The sequence below is a fragment of the Triplophysa dalaica genome, chromosome 25, assembly GCF_015846415.1.
Source record: "Triplophysa dalaica isolate WHDGS20190420 chromosome 25, ASM1584641v1, whole genome shotgun sequence".
NCBI classification, from domain to species: Eukaryota; Metazoa; Chordata; class Actinopteri; order Cypriniformes; family Nemacheilidae; genus Triplophysa; species Triplophysa dalaica.
In genome coordinates this window covers 12289012-12305919 of record NC_079566.1, presented here as the reverse complement: position 1 = coordinate 12305919, position 16908 = coordinate 12289012, and the positions used below count along the sequence as shown (strand labels likewise).

General features: G+C 37.1%; 4 protein-coding genes across 9 annotated transcripts in view; 2 read left to right on the top strand and 2 right to left on the bottom strand.

Moving 5' to 3' along the window:
- Nucleotides 1-8113, bottom strand: part of oxr1b (oxidation resistance 1b) — a 35543-nt gene extending 27430 nt beyond the window's left edge. Inside the window, exons 1-2 of one of the 3 annotated variants that reach the window (XM_056741402.1) lie at nucleotides 8081-8113; nucleotides 4062-4149 (exon numbers count right to left, since the gene is read on the bottom strand). In XM_056741402.1, the coding sequence (XP_056597380.1) occupies nucleotides 4062-4078 (17 nt within the window). In that variant the 5' untranslated portion in view covers nucleotides 4079-4149; nucleotides 8081-8113. Of the gene's footprint in view, nucleotides 1-4061; nucleotides 4150-6942; nucleotides 6962-8080 lie in introns of those variants that run through there. The other 2 variants (XM_056741404.1, XM_056741403.1) reach the window with 2 other exon arrangements.
- Nucleotides 8114-8574: 461 nt separating this feature from the next.
- On the top strand, nucleotides 8575-10909 carry naxe (NAD(P)HX epimerase). 4 transcript variants are annotated; one of them, XM_056741094.1, is made up of 7 exons: nucleotides 8575-8633; nucleotides 9024-9213; nucleotides 9423-9531; nucleotides 9631-9741; nucleotides 9872-9982; nucleotides 10190-10337; nucleotides 10494-10909. In XM_056741094.1, exons 2-7 carry the CDS (start codon nucleotides 9047-9049, stop codon nucleotides 10694-10696), a joined length of 849 nt encoding a protein of 282 aa, XP_056597072.1. In that variant the 5' UTR covers nucleotides 8575-8633; nucleotides 9024-9046; the 3' UTR covers nucleotides 10697-10909. The 4 variants fall into 4 exon arrangements, with proteins under 4 accessions (XP_056597072.1, XP_056597073.1, XP_056597074.1 ...); XM_056741095.1 differs by having other exon boundaries at nucleotides 8600-8770; XM_056741096.1 differs by having other exon boundaries at nucleotides 8600-8770; nucleotides 8998-9213.
- rab25a (RAB25, member RAS oncogene family a) lies at nucleotides 10900-13384 on the bottom strand. Its single transcript, XM_056741098.1, has 5 exons — nucleotides 13192-13384; nucleotides 12812-13007; nucleotides 12198-12391; nucleotides 11900-11980; nucleotides 10900-11768 (listed from the first exon to the last, which is right to left on the bottom strand). The coding sequence occupies exons 1-5, from the start codon at nucleotides 13226-13228 to the stop codon at nucleotides 11644-11646; spliced, it is 633 nt and encodes a 210-aa protein (XP_056597076.1). The 5' UTR covers nucleotides 13229-13384; the 3' UTR covers nucleotides 10900-11643.
- A 967-nt stretch (nucleotides 13385-14351) lies between these two features.
- Nucleotides 14352-16888, top strand: sf3b4 (splicing factor 3b, subunit 4). The gene is made up of 6 exons (XM_056741092.1): nucleotides 14352-14430; nucleotides 14775-14903; nucleotides 15106-15642; nucleotides 15878-16042; nucleotides 16123-16266; nucleotides 16358-16888. The coding sequence occupies exons 1-6, from the start codon at nucleotides 14397-14399 to the stop codon at nucleotides 16522-16524; spliced, it is 1176 nt and encodes a 391-aa protein (XP_056597070.1). The 5' UTR covers nucleotides 14352-14396; the 3' UTR covers nucleotides 16525-16888.
- Nucleotides 16889-16908: the final 20 nt, after the last annotated feature.

Genomic DNA, 16908 nt, shown 5'->3' with positions numbered 1-16908 from the left:
TAATAGGTTCATATTTAATTATTATTAAATGTTTAATCATATCATAGGCTTTCATTAAATACTGAGTTTAAGGGCTTTCTTTTTGATCGTTAAATCCTTCAAAAGCAGTAACACATTTCTTCATAAAACATTTTCCTTTGTTTTCACTAAATATAAAATAAATTACAGCCTGGGTTCTTTGTGTTCCACAGATGTCAATTATTAACATTTAAACACGGAATTGAGGGTGATCTATTCCCACCAATTATCATCCACAATATATCTGAATCTGCATGAAACATGTTTAATGAGGGGAATGAGAGTATTAACAGAGATTACAACAGATTTTAAGATGCTGGACATCCTGCTGACTAAAACATCTTAAATATTATATAAGTCGCAGATGCTAAATCACTACCCTATGTGAGCTTCTTTTAAGACATTACAATAAGCTACATTATATCACATATAATATACTCATTTACATGATCTAAATATGCAATTAAAACAATTGCATTAAGCAGGTAACAGCTTAAGAAATGCAAAGCACTATGTTCTAGTGCATGTTTAAATTTGATGCCATTCCTGTTTTAGGAAGGCAATGACTATTGTCCACACTAATATAAATCATAACTGCACAACTAGACAAACACGAGAGATCCACAAAAAATCGTCTGACACAAAACAACCAATCTTTCAAAGAAAACTGTATTAAATGCACAACCAAGAAGGTAAAGCTTATTGTGTGCAACAGTAAGATTGAACTGATCTTGTTATTTAACAGGCCTGATAAAAAAAGGTATTATAAAATATTCACATTCCGCGCCTTTGTTGAAGGGAGATTCCCATATCAAAGTCCAGAACTAGGTCACTTTTTGAATATATTGAATAGTTACAAATATTAACGAGTAGAAAGAGACTCAGCTTTTACAAAAAGATGCAGAAAAAAACCCTAAAATGCTAAAATTCTTCATAAATAAAGATTTCTGTAATAAATTGCCATAATTAGTAGGATTGCAACAGAACTGTTCATGGAGTTCTCAGAGCTTGAAGTCATTTTATGCTTATTTTCTGTGTGTCTATTTCCTTTTTAGGTACATACTAGCATACAGATGACCTCAAAGCGAACTGACATGCATAATCAATTCTGAATTAACAAATAAAGCATACGATTTTTTAAAATGTATTCTATAAAAAGCAGGTATAGATGCTCGGTTAAACAAAGAGCTTGTGTGAATGAATTATGCAGTTTCCAAAAAAAAGTGTGTTCAGTCATTTACATTTATGTATATGCATTTATATACTGTGTGTGTGTTTATGCGTAGATGTTGATGTTTAGGATCTGTCTATTCTGTCTACGAAAAAAACATAAACTGTTGTCCAGCAAAGCAACATCAACTGATTTAAATACATGTATGAGCATAAATTTCTGTGATAAATGTTATATCTTCACTCATCACTCCTCAAACGTCCCCCAAGGTTTATTACGTAAGCACTTCAGTTCAAGTACAGGCTGCACTAATCCAGTCTAGGTAAGCACTCGGTGTTCCTCACCACTACTGTCCGCACAAGACAAAAACTAAACTACATTGTCTTTTTTAAAGAAAATACCCTCAAGTGTTAGGTTTAAGCCCTAAATAATACAGGTCATAGACATAGTGAATGAGATTTCAGTAAGCAAACATCATCGACTGACATAATGATTGTAAATTAGATTTGAATCCTTAAGATTCTGTCGAAATGTGATTTTCAGGTTTTTACTATAAATGCCCTTAAAAGCTAAATAACTGAAACCCACAAAATTGACCCTTAAAACCAAACCAAGTAGCACAAAACAAATTAACATAAACTAAGTGAGAAGCATGCAAAGGTGATCTCATGTGATATCTTCTTGCTTTCAGATGTCTTTTTTTTTTTTTAACTTCCCACTAGAAATGCAGCGATATTAACACATCCACAGGACAGATTTAACTGAGTGCTCATTGTTTGTGTAGGAACTCTTGGTTTTGAGAGTCTGTGCATCTTTGTGGGTATACCATGATTCTATAGAGGTCATGCTATAGGAGCTGTACGTCAAAAACTTGCCCTACCTCTGCCTTCCCAAAGATTTTTCTTTAAATGCATAATTTAGATGGAGCAACATGTTCCTTTTATCCCCAAGAAATGGCTTTTATCTTTCGATACTGAAAAGCACAGCCCTGCGCAAAGCCTTCCTCCATGAATATCACAACCCTTATGGCACATCTGCCAGTTTCTGATGGACAAACTATCCTTTAAATTTTGGTTGATCCAATTTTGTTTCATTGTGTCCATCAAAATATGTACCTTTTTATTTGTATTCACTGGGCTTTTGCTTTTGGAACAACAGACATAAACTCTGGAAACGACCTTCCATCCATCTTTTGATCTGTATCCATCCATTCATTCATCCGTCTGTCAGCTGCGTTCTATTGAACTTCAAATCTTGTGTAAAACAGCTGGCTTTGCAGGTGACTCATCCTGTTTCTATATAATTAATAGGAAGCTAAAAAAAACATTGGGATTTCCTCTTCCGAGCATGCCGGCACTGTTCCCAGTAGAGAACAGCCTGGCGCTGTGGCAGCCAAAAATAGCATTAAACCTCAAACGAACCCACGACTCCAAACATCCCAAAACACTGCTGACGCGCACAAAAAGATGAAATACATAACAAAATATGAATAAAAAAAGCCCCAAAAGCCTCCATCACTAAAACGGTGCAGTTCTTTAATGCGACTGGGCCGGCCATTAGAGCATGTCTGGAAGCCTGGTGGACAATATTTCATCCTCAGAATAGTGGAATGGAAACTAAGTGCATACGGAGGCATCCAGATTGTAGCATCCATCAGAGGAGATGACAGCTGCGTGCAGTGGCAGTGGGGGCAGGAGAGGGGATGTTAGAGAGGATTATGTAATACATTTGAGATTTTTACGTGTGAACCGCCTAATGACGCATTACAAAGCTACGGCAAAATTCAAGAGGAAGCTTATGTTCCAGCGTGGTCTTGCATTTACTAGGATTGAGGATTAACTTCACCTGGGGCTTGTTCCATTTACATGATAATGCTCGGTTTTCCCTCGTCGCCTGCTCTTGTGGGTTCCTCCAGGAGTTTCATCCTCAACTCTACAAAGTTCAGCGTAATTCTGGGAAAACGTACCATGCTGCTCTTCCTCATTTCACCCCCTCTTATCATCGTCTGCTTTGGTTTCCATATGCATATTCATAATGTGTTTCACTGTGCCTCAGGCATTCTATATTCAAATTGAATTCTTGGTTGAATCTCATGAAACTTGATCAGAAATGTCCAGGTGATGTTTAAAATGTTCAAAGTCATATTTCACCCCCCAAGTAAAAAAGACAGAAATAGACAAACAGGCTTTTTTATTTCTGTGAGTTGTAACATGCACTGGATCTGTTTCCATGAGATTCACCCTACTTGCATATTAAAGGAGTAGTTCACCCCAAAATGAAAATTCTGTCATCATTTATTTAGCCTCATGTCACTCAAAACCTGTATATGACTCTTTCTTCTGTGTAACATAAAATAAGATATTGTGATAAATGTCTCAGTGGTGTAGTGTCTATACAAAAAAAGTAAATGGGGGTGATTGGTTCCCAACATTCTTCAAAATATCTTCTTTTGTGTTCTGCAGAAGAAATTATGTACATAAGGATGAATAATTGATGAAAGAATCAACATTTTTACGTGCACTTTACATTTAAACCATGCACTCAGTACTTAAACACATAAGCATATACAATTTGATGCATGTACATCCACTGAATGAGCCAATGCTCCAACATAAAATCAATTGAAAAATCAACACAACTTTTCCTTATTATGGATTCAAACATCACCCAAGAAGATCACCAGACAATGTAAACAAACATGACACAACACGACAAATCAACATAGCTTTAGACACAAAACACCGATCTACAGATTTGCAAGCAATACTTTTGCACTCTGTCTAAAAATGCATGAGGCCTCTTGTACCCGAGATGTTATATATTTCAAAAGATAACACAGCAGGAATACTGCAGAACAGAAGTGCGTACAAACCTTTTTGTGCTGAACATTGTGGCTGCTTGTTATCCAGTGTTGGCTGGGTGACACTATGAAAGCGATAGGCCAGCTCTATGGATCAGACCTGGAGGAAGAATGAGCGGAGGAGAGTTTGGTTACAAGGAGCAGTTCAATCACCATCTCATAGTATCAGGTTCAAAAAAATCCAAAGACCAATGACATCACCTCTTTAAGGGGTGTGACCTGTACAAAGGTAAGCAAATTACAGCTAATGTTCACAATCCAAACAAGTAATGAGCGGAAGCTTGTTACATCAATGACCAGTGCGTTTCCTGTATTCTGCTCACTCCCGACCAGATGATGTTTGCTAAGAAATTCGATTCTAGGTTTCTTTGATATTTGGTTATCCTAATAGAAACGTCATCAAAGAGCAAAAGATTGAATCTATGCATTGATATAGTATACATCACATATATTGTTAACACAAAAGCCATTGGTATTCGTTTTATGTATGTACCTCATCAATATGTATTTAATTTATAACCCTTATTGATATTTAAATGGTATTAAAATGGCTATTGTTTGATAACGCATAAAAATCCCAAATTTGTAGTCACCCACATATGTGCGAAGTCAGGGTCGCAAAATCTTAAAAACTTCAAAGTTCCCATCAAAATCTTTGTTAGCTAATGAGATCAGGGGAGAGATAAGTCATGTCAACAAGGTCTGCCAGTTCAAGCAGAGTGCATCAATAATGTATGAAAACAGCCTGTGTAAGACACGGGCAATAATAAACCCTCTACTTAAACTAGTGTTATTCCACCAGCCCATCTAACATCCCTATCTTACGTCAGGAGTAAAGCTCTTGTAAAGACCTACCTCAACCACAAAACATCTAAAAATGAGGCAGTGCACGATTGTTAAGATTTTCATAGGATACACATTTAATTTCTGGGATTGGAAGGGAACAAAACAGCCCTTGCACAATGGATATCCACAATGTGGCCGAGTAATAGCATGTCCTCAGAAACCGATTAAAAAAATGAAGGTTTTAAATGAAGACTGTTTCATTACTTCTGACCAGTAATGGGACACTGTGAATGGAAATAGATTTTCTTTAATTGTGGATGACCTTTAGGCCATCTGCTTTCATTACTCTGAACAACAGCACAAAATGACAGCAATAATAGGTCTGGCTATGTTTGGAACAGAACCAGCGCACCATAATCCAATTGCCAAAGATCATCACTATTCATGGAGGATTTCAGACAAAATATACTTAATTGAAACCCACACTATCCAAAGGTTGATTTATATACATCCTATACAGTATAATAACCCCGATAATTATTGCTTTCTTAACTAACTGGGTCAATTATATGTAGCTAAATCATACAGTGTATTCTCCTGTGCTTTTTAAAAGTCACAAATACTGAGCATACACCTCTGCAGGGGATCAAAACACACTAATGAGTTTCACTTATAAACATGCTGTCCAATACATCACACAGAGAAAAGCCACAATGCATCGAACTACATTGGATGGGCTAGGGCCCCTGTGAGCAAAGAACTAACGCTCATAACTTAAATAGAAGGAAAAAAATAGAGGAACTATTTGATGTATTTATTATAGGCTACAGTATAAAGACTAAATGTATATAAAGTAGTTTTTCCAAACAAATAGTGTAGCACCACAGTTCAGTAGCAGATTGAAATGGATAGTTGACCAATGGCCATTGAATTTCCACTCTTAACGTCAATAATTAGGAAAATAGGATCATGCTGTTTAGGTTTCTTGATCTTTCTCACATTATAGGGAGAGCTAAGATAAAAAGCATCCCTCTAATATTACACAATGCAATGTCTGATCAGTAGATATTATTTCATAAAGTTGGTAAAAATATTCTTAAAAGGACAATCATAGAAGAGTTGTGATGTTATGAAATAAAATAATGTATCTTTGGCTGTCAGATTATGCAGGACTTTTGATCTAACTGCATTCTTATTTAGTCCTATTTGACTATTATGGCTCCTGTTTTTACATTTACATTTAGTAGACGCTTCTTTGCAAAGTGTGTTTTACCACACAGAGCAAAGACTCTCCTCTTCTAGAAGAAGACTTTCAAATTAGCACAGCATTGAAACTTATATTTTAAAAAATCACTAGTCTGCCAACATAAGATAAAATGCTTAAAAGGAGAATTTGATCATTTTCCCTCAGATTAAAGTCACGAACATGCCTAGAATAACTATCCAGTTTGTGTTTGGAATGCAACTTTAGACTTCACTAGAATAAAACATCTTTGTTTTTGATAATGCTTATTTAAAAAAATATATATATATTTCCATAATAAAAATATTCTGTTAAAAATAAAGTTATTGAAGAAAAACAACTGCATAGCTTGCAACCTCCAATCTAAAAAGGGGATGGGGTGATTTCAGCACTGGACAGCAACCTACAGATCCATGTGCCACAAATGCATCGTAGAGCCAGAAGAACCCATTTACTAAAATAGCAATTATAGCCATTTACAGTCACATTATTTTCTTTCACAGTATATTAACATGAAGGAATTCTGCTTGGACGTCTGCAAATCGCAAGTATCCAGTTACAATCTACCATTTCATCCTGCGACATTAGCAACAAACATAAGTCAATAAAAGCCCTTGCTGGAAAACAAGATGGAATTATTGAAGTGCAGCAGCATGACCATGAGAGAACAATGATCATCTTTATATAATGAGGTTAGTTTACACCCAAGCATGCAGATGCCATTCATCAATAGATCGAAGTTGTGGTCCAATGACTCTTTAAACTGTGAGTGCATAGCCACTGCACTGTCTAGATAATTTTTCAGTGATTTCAATGCCTGTATCTCTAAACCACAGTTTCTAAGCGAGGCAAAAGGGCTGTTACCTCTTTTATGATTTATGGACAGCAGCTATCATTATAATTACTGGGATTTTCCATGGCAATCCTCCATGAGTGTTTGTCTGGCTGTAAAAGGACTGCTGGCTCAGATGAATCGATGAGGACAGCCTGACAGTGATACAGCATCTATGAGTTTCACTTACACTGAGTTAACATTAAAAACTGCTTTTTAACGAAATAAAAATAACATTCGAAACAAGTCTAATCTTAGCTTCGCATATTGCCTGTTTGCTGACTATCTATCTTATGTACTGTATATAACATGCGAAACTGCAAAAAACATCTTTTCATTCTCGCAAGCTCTAATCTGATAGCCATATGATATTTGAAGTAAATCAAAACTATGGTATTACACATAATCGTCAATTCCATATAAAGCTCTTACCATAATTTTGCTATATTAAAACCATCCACGTTTCATGCCATAACATTATTTGAATATTTATTCTCAGGTCAGTCTATAATTATGACTCATATACTAAACCCACCCCTAAACAGCCTCACTGAACTTCATATCTTCCTGTAAAGTGAATGAGACTTGGCCAGAAATAAGGCTACAGAAGAACCTTACAAAAAAAACAATGATGCACATGATAATACACTGGCACTTTAATATATACAATAGTAAAAAATACCACATTCAACCCAATGACGTGGTAAACAAAATTTACATTTTTCATGACATGGTATTTTATATGTTTTATTAAAGGAGGGGGATCAATAAGTAATGTTACAGTAAATCGGTGCATATATTCATATATAATATATAATACGAATTAACATTAGGGTGAATTCATTTCTGTGCAGTTTTTTAAATCATCTTTTCTGTGCATCATTATCATAATTTTGAACCATACAACTTCTTTTCGCAAAAAATAATTTGTTCTGATAATTCTGAGCATGGAATTTATATTCCCCAAAAGTCCCATTTGACATCTAAATATCTTGAACATGAAAGTTCGTAATTTCCTATTTCCTGATATCTTTCCTCTTTAAGTTGAAGTTTAATCTATTGACATACGGTGCTTTTTCTCCTCAATGTTTTACAAATATCCAGTCCTATTAATAGTTTTTAGTCCAAATGTACAATTATTTATATCGCGTAGAATAAAGAAAGGCTTACCTTAATTCAGGTAACTAGTCAGCTTGTGTGGACATCTACTCTGTAAACTCTGTCATGCTGAGTCTCACAATAAATAGCAGGAATATACCATCACGAGCTGTGGCGAGAGGGGTGCTGTGGATCAAACCAAAATTAAACTTGCCCTCAGAAGGATTGACCTTCTTTGGACATATTTGTCAACTAACGAGAAATGTTAAAATACTCACATTGGGGCTACACAAACAAACTTTCTTTAACACACCTGCAGTATTGTGTGTTATTGTAGGTGAGTATTGTGTCAAATTTGAGTTTCGAACAGCGCAATGAGACTTTTTATGTTATTTCACGTTGCTTTGCTTCAGTCATAAACAAAATGACTTGATAAATAAACGAATGAAAACCTATAATGATTGTAATTATTGACGAAAGTATTTATTTATATACACACATCTTTCAAATTACTGATTAATAGACGGCAAATGGCAAATTAAAAGCCGGACTTTTATTGTGAAAAGACATTGCAGGTTCACTAACCCGGATACTTAGACGGAGTTTATGCAGTTTCGTGCCGCAAGTATGTTTGTTTAAAACAGTCTTGCATGATTTGTAATTTATACCAAATAATTGAAGAGGATTTGAGCTATTTTGTAGCATCTGTGGAGAAATCGCATGTTGCAACCTGTTTAACTTATAAAGAGACGTAAAATACAGGTATTTGTTATAACGTCACTTGCACTGTAAACCTTGATCTTGTTAAACGTTGTTTATAACACTGTAACATTACATTAATTGTGTTCCATTAAAATATGGTTGGCAGTGTTTTATTATTTGATGTGCTTGCATACTTTCCCAGTTGACTTGCGAGATTGTGGTTAAGACACATTGGGACATTCATTCAATATCAGAAAGTGTCCCAATCAAGTTCTCTCTGTATTTAGAGCCACACTATTGGTTGTCCTTCCAGGTCCAGGTTCTGCAGGCAGTTGAATGTTGGGAGTCCGGGCACTGTTTGGTATTGGTCTTCTTGTGACGTCACGAGGGGGCTCTGTCCTGACACACACAGGAGCATGTGCACGTATTTCTAATAACATCTACAGGAAAGATCTCACTCACAGACCAGTCTGCACTATGGCTAATACAATCAAATACTTGGGGTAAGTGGTCGTCAGGGTCAAGTAAGTGCATGCTATAAAAAGTCCTCTTTAGGTCAGGTTTATGTTTTTTTAATACACCTAATCCTCAGAGACAGACTTCACCCACTCTCCCATTATTTATGAAAATGTTAAATTTGCCCAACATGTAGTTTCGGACAGAACTGTGAAAGTTGTTTGAATATAGGTTAACTGTTTATTTGTCATAACAGACAAGAGGAAGCTCAGCACATCGATGAAGAACTGTTCAACGAGTACAGCTTCAGCGTGGATCAGTTAATGGAGCTGGCTGGCCTTAGCTGTGCCACTGCTGTGTCAAAGGTACACCATTCTGTGATGAACTGCGAGTCACCGTTACAGCTTGTGTAGTGCACTTTTTAAATACAGTATATCCATTAAAAGCAGTTGCTTGTCTTATAGGGCTATCCTGTACAGTCTCTGCCCAAGACCCCACCCAGAGTGTTGGTCATCTGTGGGCCAGGAAATAATGGAGGAGATGGACTGGTCTGTGCAAGACATCTCAAATTGTTTGTGAGCGTCTCCTCCTTTACTTCTTAATCGGTGAAAATAAACAAACTGCACCTTTCTTTGCGTAATTTATCAACCTTAATATTTGATGAAGATTTATTGGCTTTATTGATATTGTATGTGGATTTCCCAGGGATATGAGCCGTCTGTGCTATACCCGAAGCGCCCCAATAAACCGCTGTTTCAGAATCTTACCACCCAGTGTGAGAAGATGGATATTTCCTTCCTGACTGAGATGCCTGAGGTACAACGGTTCGATAGCACATAATTTATATCAGGGGGGTCCCATTTAGTTTTATTCACCTTTGTTCAACTAAAATCACCTTTAACGACTCGTATGCTCATAAGTAACTGACAAACAATGTAATAAATGCCCCTTATGTTCCAATTGTTGAAACATTTTAAATGTCTTTCCCTTGTTTTACTTTTGCAATGAAAACTTTCTTTACAGGCTGATGTGATCGACGAAGCCTATAATCTGGCGATAGATGCCATTTTTGGATTCAGTTTTAAGGGGGCCGTGCGAGAGCCATTCGGTGAAATTCTTTCCCAACTGAAGAAAATCACAGTCCCCATTGCTAGCATTGACATACCTTCAGGTGAGCATACACACGCACACAGTGATGCAAGCAAGCAAAAATGACCATTGATTTCACTGTAGTCCAAACCTTCAGATGGTTTGGTTTGCTAAATTAGTTGTTTTTAGTCTTCATTTAAAGTTATACAAATCTCTATCTCTTTTTCTCACTCTCTAGGCTGGGATGTAGAGAATGGCTCTCCTGATGGTATTCAGCCAGACATGCTCATCTCCCTCACTGCCCCCAAGAAAGCGGCCCATCACTTCAAAGGACGCTATCACTTTCTGGGAGGACGATTCGTTCCTCCTGCACTTGAAAAGAAGTATGAGCTGAATCTTCCTCAGTACGCAGGCACTGACTGTGTACATCAGCTTAACTGAACAATAAACTCTAGATTGATAACTTTATAATATTTCACTACGAACAATTTTGATTTCTCATACTGATTTAATAGTCATTGCCTTGGTGCGATCATCGTCATGTTTAGAGGAATCAATTGTAAAACTCTGTTGCCAAGTATTGTTAGAGGTTATTTAAAGGAATATTTCTGAATGAATTCTGTACATGAAAATAAACACAAGTATTTAATTATAGTTTTGTATTATTTATTTGTATGAGTCATTGGCCATCACTCAGATGTAATAAATGTAAACAAAAGACTTAAAGTGACATCTACATCTGTTAATGAAACATTTTAAGACACAAATGTTCATCTAACACCTAAATTGTTACAGGTAGGTGTATCAGACGTACTGTAGGCAGATGTGTAGAGAAAAGAGAAGTTGCTCATTTTTTTTTTATGTCACGGAAGGTCTTAAGACTAAAACGTTACTAAATACAAGGATTTGTATGCAAAAATATAGTCTTTATGGACCATCCATGTGTATATTAAATGTCAAACTATCAAAAGGCATTCTCCACTGTATGCGTGTAAAAAACATAACATTTCAATGCTAAATAAATAGTTTTATAATGTAATTATAGGACAGAAGAATATAACAATGTCTTATACAAAAGACACTGTTAGATAAAGCAATAAAATACTATGACACGTGTTTCTGTCTAGTAAAATAATTTACATTAATCTCCATTCATATTTTACAGTTAAACAACACAAATCATCAATGCCTGTTGTTTACATCTACCAGGAGTAAACAAAACGATAACCTTAACCAAACCTTGGACCACACCCCCTTTTCTCTCACCAGTGTCCAATCAGGAACAAGAGTAAAGACATGCAACATGCATCAAAGTGTAACATGAAATCCATGTTATTGATAAATGTCTCTTGAAGGCTTTGTGACTTTGTGGATGTTCATTCATCCTTCTAGGAGTTGTTACAACAGCCTCTTTTTTCCTCTTGAAACTCGCTTGTGGGGCCCATGTGACCCAGCATCACAGCACTGATAGATCCCCTGGTGACCTCTCTACTCGCGACCTTCTTGTGGATCGCTGATGGAGAGAACAACAACAAATATTCTCACATTTTATTGGGTTTCTTATCAGTTATTTAAAGTTAGTTACAAAAAGCAACAATTAAGATAAAAAATATGTATAATCAAAGTAAAAGAAGAAAAATGTACCTGATAGAACTTCAAGAAAGGCAGATTCAACATTAGTTGAATCCAATGCTGAAGTTTCCATAAAAATTAAGTCTTTGGACTCTTTTTCAGCAAAATTAATAAAGCAAAAAATTTTTGTTAGTTACATGTAAGTCTTAATTTCCTTCTTTTTCCAAAATAAAGGTGTGCATGCTCATATTTCTATATAGAAACAATTATTCACAGTTCGTCAATTTAATGTAGTATGTTTTAGGAACGCTTGATATATCATTTAAAATTTGAGAGTAAAAGTAAAAAAAGTTATGAAGGGTTTTGTCACCTGCAAAATCTTTGGCTTCTTCCCTTGGTACAGTACGTAGAGTGTCCAGGTCACTTTTATTTCCCACAAGCATGACCACTATATGTGGATCAGCATGATCATAGAGTTCCTTCAGCCATCGTTCAACGCTCTCATAGGTCAATTGCTTGGTGATGTCATAAACAAGCAGGGCACCCACAGCACCCCTGTAATACCTAAGAGCAAGACATATGCATAAAAAGAAAGACGATACACATTGGTTCCAGCTGTAATGTTACGATTTTTCCTAACAGTTTTCCATGAACAATTATGGTTTTCATTACAACACAAAACCTTTCGCTGATGGACAAGCAATATATTGATACAGCAGGAAAGGAAGAACTCAATATCTGTTCACTCTTATCTGTTCAGGTTATATTAAAAATATTTCATTCTGAATATGTCCTCCTCTTACCATCCAGGAGTGTGCATCATATCCATAAACAATTAAACTCACGCTTAAACTGTGAACAGGTTGTAAAAGGAGTGGTTCTGGGTGTGATGCTAAATCATTGAAAACGAATTCCTTTGAACAATGCAGAGGATGATTTCAAAACTAAAGGATAAAATATGAAAACGTGACATTGGGTACTTACGCTGATGTAATGGCCCGGTAGCGCTCTAGACCTGCGGTGTCCCAGATCTGGGCCTTGATAGTAACATTATCCACTTGAATGGAGCGGGTGCTGAATTCCACTCCAATGGTAGTGCGGCTGTCGTGATTGAATTCATTTTTCGTAAATCTTGACAGCAGGTTACTCTTGCCAACCCCAGATTCACCAATTAAAACCACTGAAAAACAAACCAGATTAGACATTACATTAGAACTTGAGAAAAGAGACCAAACTTTCCTTTCACTTAATATGATTAGAATCATCACTTCTTATTTCTATACCAAGGTGTAGTTGAACAAAAATGTAAGACATTGGTCACTACACAAAAAAATCTGATTTCAAATCGAATGACACAAACTCACCTTTAAAGACAAAGTTGTAGGCCAAATCTGTCCCCATGTTCACCTTCGACTGTGATGTGTCAGTCTGTATTCAGCATACGTGTTACTTTAGCTTAAAATCCACTGGGAGGAGGAAAGCAGACGCTCAGGTTTCTGTATGGGGCTGAAACCGAACGAACCGTTCTGCTGCTGGCAGGTTCCACTAGGCTCTTCTTTTAGTTGCATTGCAGAGACAGTTGGGGTGGGGGAGCAGGCGAAACAGGTAAAACCACTGGCACACATTGACTATGGGAGTGACTTCATGGTCACGTACAAAGCTATTAAATCACAGTTGTTTCTTACCATATTAGTACATGCATCCTAGTCTACACATCTGCAAGTCTGAGCAAAACTAAGTCATAAATCAACAATCACGTATCAACATCTCTCAAACAATGAAAATAAAAACGCACATATTTTGTAAATATTAAAACAAAGTTTTATTTCAAATGTTTAAGACTTACAAAGAGGGAAGTCTCATGTAAATACTTGCACTATATGTCTATAATTCAGGACTTTAGTAACTTTTCATCTTACACTGCTGAAAAACAAAAGAAACCAGAAATTGCAATGGATTTAATGGGTAATAATGGTTTGATCTAAACTATAATAGGCTTTACAGGTCATTACTTATCGGGTCAAAAACAGTACAATTTATTTAGCCTCACGTTATTTAAAACCTGTATGACTTTCTGTCTTCTGCAGACACAAAGGATATTTTTAAGAATGTTGGAAACCGAACAACATTGACTTCCATTGAATGGACACAAAACCACTAAAACATTTCTCAAAATATCTTTTTTGTGTTCCACAGAAGAAAGTCATACAGGTTTGAACTGACATGGCGGTGAGTAAATTAATGCAAGAATTTTCATTTTGGGTAAGAAATATTTCTTTGGAGTTCATTTACAATTTGACAATATTTGATATAATTACGCATTAAATATATGAACAAGGATAATGGGAATGCCAAACATTTTGTACAACAGACAAAACCAAATGAGCTATCAAACAAAACCAAATGAGCTACCCAACAACCTCTAGTACTATGCAGGAGCCTGTGATAGCTTACAGAATTTGTGGTCGTTCGTCCCTCTGTCCTGTAGGTGGCAGCACTGATGTAACTACCTGGCGCTCTTGCGTCGAAGGAGAAAAGCGCTTCCGTTCGTTTACACGCCGCTTTCATCATGGCGGCGGGACCGATTTCTGAACGAAATCAAGGTAAAGTTAAATTTTACAATTACTTAATGAAATTTAATGCAGAAACATAATCACCTTTAGCAGAACTATAAAGAGATTTTGCCTATTTTTTTAGTCGCAACTCAGTAATAGTCATTCAAATTCGTTTGGGAATATTAGATAACAAAAGCGAACTTACATTTGAATTTACTGTTGTAGTAAATCTCAATAGATGTTCATACTACCTTTGATAAAACTACATAACAATAATCTCAAAAGTTATTCTGTAAATTGCTTTATCTTTGTTGAAAGTCTGATATTGATTCAGTAAGGCCAAACACATAAGTGGCTAATGTTACGTTTTAACCGTGTATTTTTCTTTCTAGATGCCACTGTATATGTGGGCGGCCTTGATGAGAAGGTCTCTGAGCCTCTGTTGTGGGAACTTTTCTTACAAGCTGGTCCTGTTGTAAACACACACATGCCCAAAGATCGAGTAACGGGACAACACCAAGGTGAGTCGAGCATCACACCACATCATATATTGTTTAAAGGAGAGGTTGGTCAAAGTGTAATCTTTATACATTTGTTGCAAATGGCAAACCTTGTAATTGTGTTTTTTTACTGTAGAATCACACATTCTCTATCAACTATAGCTGATTCGGAAGTTATACATGCATGTTACACTGATATTAAACATTCTTTCCATTGTCATAGGTTATGGGTTTGTGGAGTTCCTCAGCGAAGAAGATGCAGACTACGCCATAAAGATCATGAACATGATCAAACTCTACGGCAAGCCTATACGAGTCAATAAAGCCTCTGCGCACAACAAGAACCTTGATGTTGGCGCCAACATCTTCATCGGCAACTTGGACCCTGAAATTGATGAGAAACTCCTCTACGATACGTTCAGCGCTTTCGGTGTCATCCTTCAGACACCCAAGATCATGCGTGACCCAGACACGGGCAACTCTAAGGGCTACGCTTTCATCAACTATGCCAGCTTTGATGCCTCTGATGCAGCAATCGAGGCCATGAACGGCCAGTATCTCTGCAATCGGCCTATCACGGTGTCGTATGCGTTTAAAAAGGACTCGAAGGGCGAGAGGCACGGTTCGGCTGCAGAGAGACTGCTGGCCGCTCAAAATCCACTTTCACAGGCCGATCGTCCCCACCAGCTTTTCGCGGATGCTCCACCCCCTCCCAGTATATCCACGCCGGTCATGACCTCGCACGGAATTCCTATGCAAGGTTAGTTGCATCATCTACCCACCCTTGAAACTTTCCATAGGACACAATCAAAATGTTTAATATCACTCGCTGTCAAGTTCATTTGGATTTTATATATTAGATTGTATTACATTGCTCCTAGTACTCTGTGCTAGATATAATCGGTGCATGATGCATCTTTGAGAATCCGTGTTTCTCTTAAATAATATTTCTAAGAAATCTTAATTTTTAATTTCATAATTGCTTTATGTTATAGGAATGCCTCCTCCTGGTGCATTTCCACCTGTTCCTCCTCCTGGCTCAATGCATGGGATGCCCCCCGGTATGCAAATGCCACCAGCTCCAGGAACTGCTGGAGCACAAGGTGGAGGCCCCCCACCAGGGCCACCACCATTTCCCCCAGGAGGAATGCACCCACCTGGTGAGTCCTGATTGTTTTCTTTTGTCTGGTAAATGTTCACATATATGAAACATTTCTAACAGGTCATTCCCTTTTTCAAGGAATGCCACCAATGTCAATGCCTCCATCAGGACCACCGGGTATGGTGCCTCCGCCACCTGGATCCAATCAACCAAGAGGACCACCTGGGATGCCTCCTCCACCCATGGGTGTCCCTCCCAGAGGACCATTTGGCCCCCCAATGGGTATGTGTCTTATTTCAAGTGGATCTTTATTTTTTAGTTACAATAAAAAAAACATGTTATATCATTTAGTTATGTTGTGCCACTTCCTCAGGCCCACCAATGCATCCAGGTATGAGAGGACCACCCCCAATGCCTCCTCCCGGTTATGGCGCCGGCCCTCCCAGACCTCCACCCCTCGGCTTTCAGAGAGGACCTCCCCTACCACCACGTCCACCCGCACCACCAAGGGGTCCAATGAGGGCACCGATGCCACCCTAAACTGTACTGTGAAGACCTTTTTGAAACCTTGTTTTTATTTACATATTATGTTTAGATGTAATAGGTTGATCTCATGCGTCTTTGTATACAGATTTCTTAATTTTTGGTGATTGTACTTATACAGAATTCACAAGGAATAAACCATTTTATATAACAAAGTGTAGTTTTCTTTAGGTTGAAAGGTGCTGTGATTTAACAGACATCAAATGAAATAGATGTCCGGAAAACACGTTTGTTTCTCTTACAACTAGTAACAAAATATCTTTAATTGGTCAAACGTTTAGGATCACTTGACAAAAATCTTATCTTAGGGTCCATTTTTTCAGTGTTTTTGATATGAATTTCTTTCTTTTGGACACAACATAATTCTCACAGTTACAATTG

Coding starts and splice junctions, on each gene's coding strand:
- naxe (XM_056741094.1), top strand. CDS start 9,047: ATGTTGGGAGTCCGGGCACTGTTTGGTATTGGTCTTCTTGTGACGTCA. Junction 9,983..10,189: donor TCCTGACTGAGATGCCTGAG/GTACAACGGTTC, acceptor CTTTCTTTACAG/GCTGATGTGATCGACGAAGC. Junction 10,338..10,493: donor TAGCATTGACATACCTTCAG/GTGAGCATACAC, acceptor CTCACTCTCTAG/GCTGGGATGTAGAGAATGGC.
- rab25a (XM_056741098.1), bottom strand. CDS start 13,228: ATGGGGACAGATTTGGCCTACAACTTTGTCTTTAAAG. Junction 13,008..13,191: donor CTACAACTTTGTCTTTAAAG/GTGAGTTTGTGT, acceptor TTTGTTTTTCAG/TGGTTTTAATTGGTGAATCT. Junction 12,392..12,811: donor TACCGGGCCATTACATCAGC/GTAAGTACCCAA, acceptor TCTTGCTCTTAG/GTATTACAGGGGTGCTGTGG.
- sf3b4 (XM_056741092.1), top strand. CDS start 14,397: ATGGCGGCGGGACCGATTTCTGAACGAAATCAAG. Junction 15,643..15,877: donor GCACGGAATTCCTATGCAAG/GTTAGTTGCATC, acceptor TTTATGTTATAG/GAATGCCTCCTCCTGGTGCA. Junction 16,043..16,122: donor AGGAGGAATGCACCCACCTG/GTGAGTCCTGAT, acceptor CCCTTTTTCAAG/GAATGCCACCAATGTCAATG.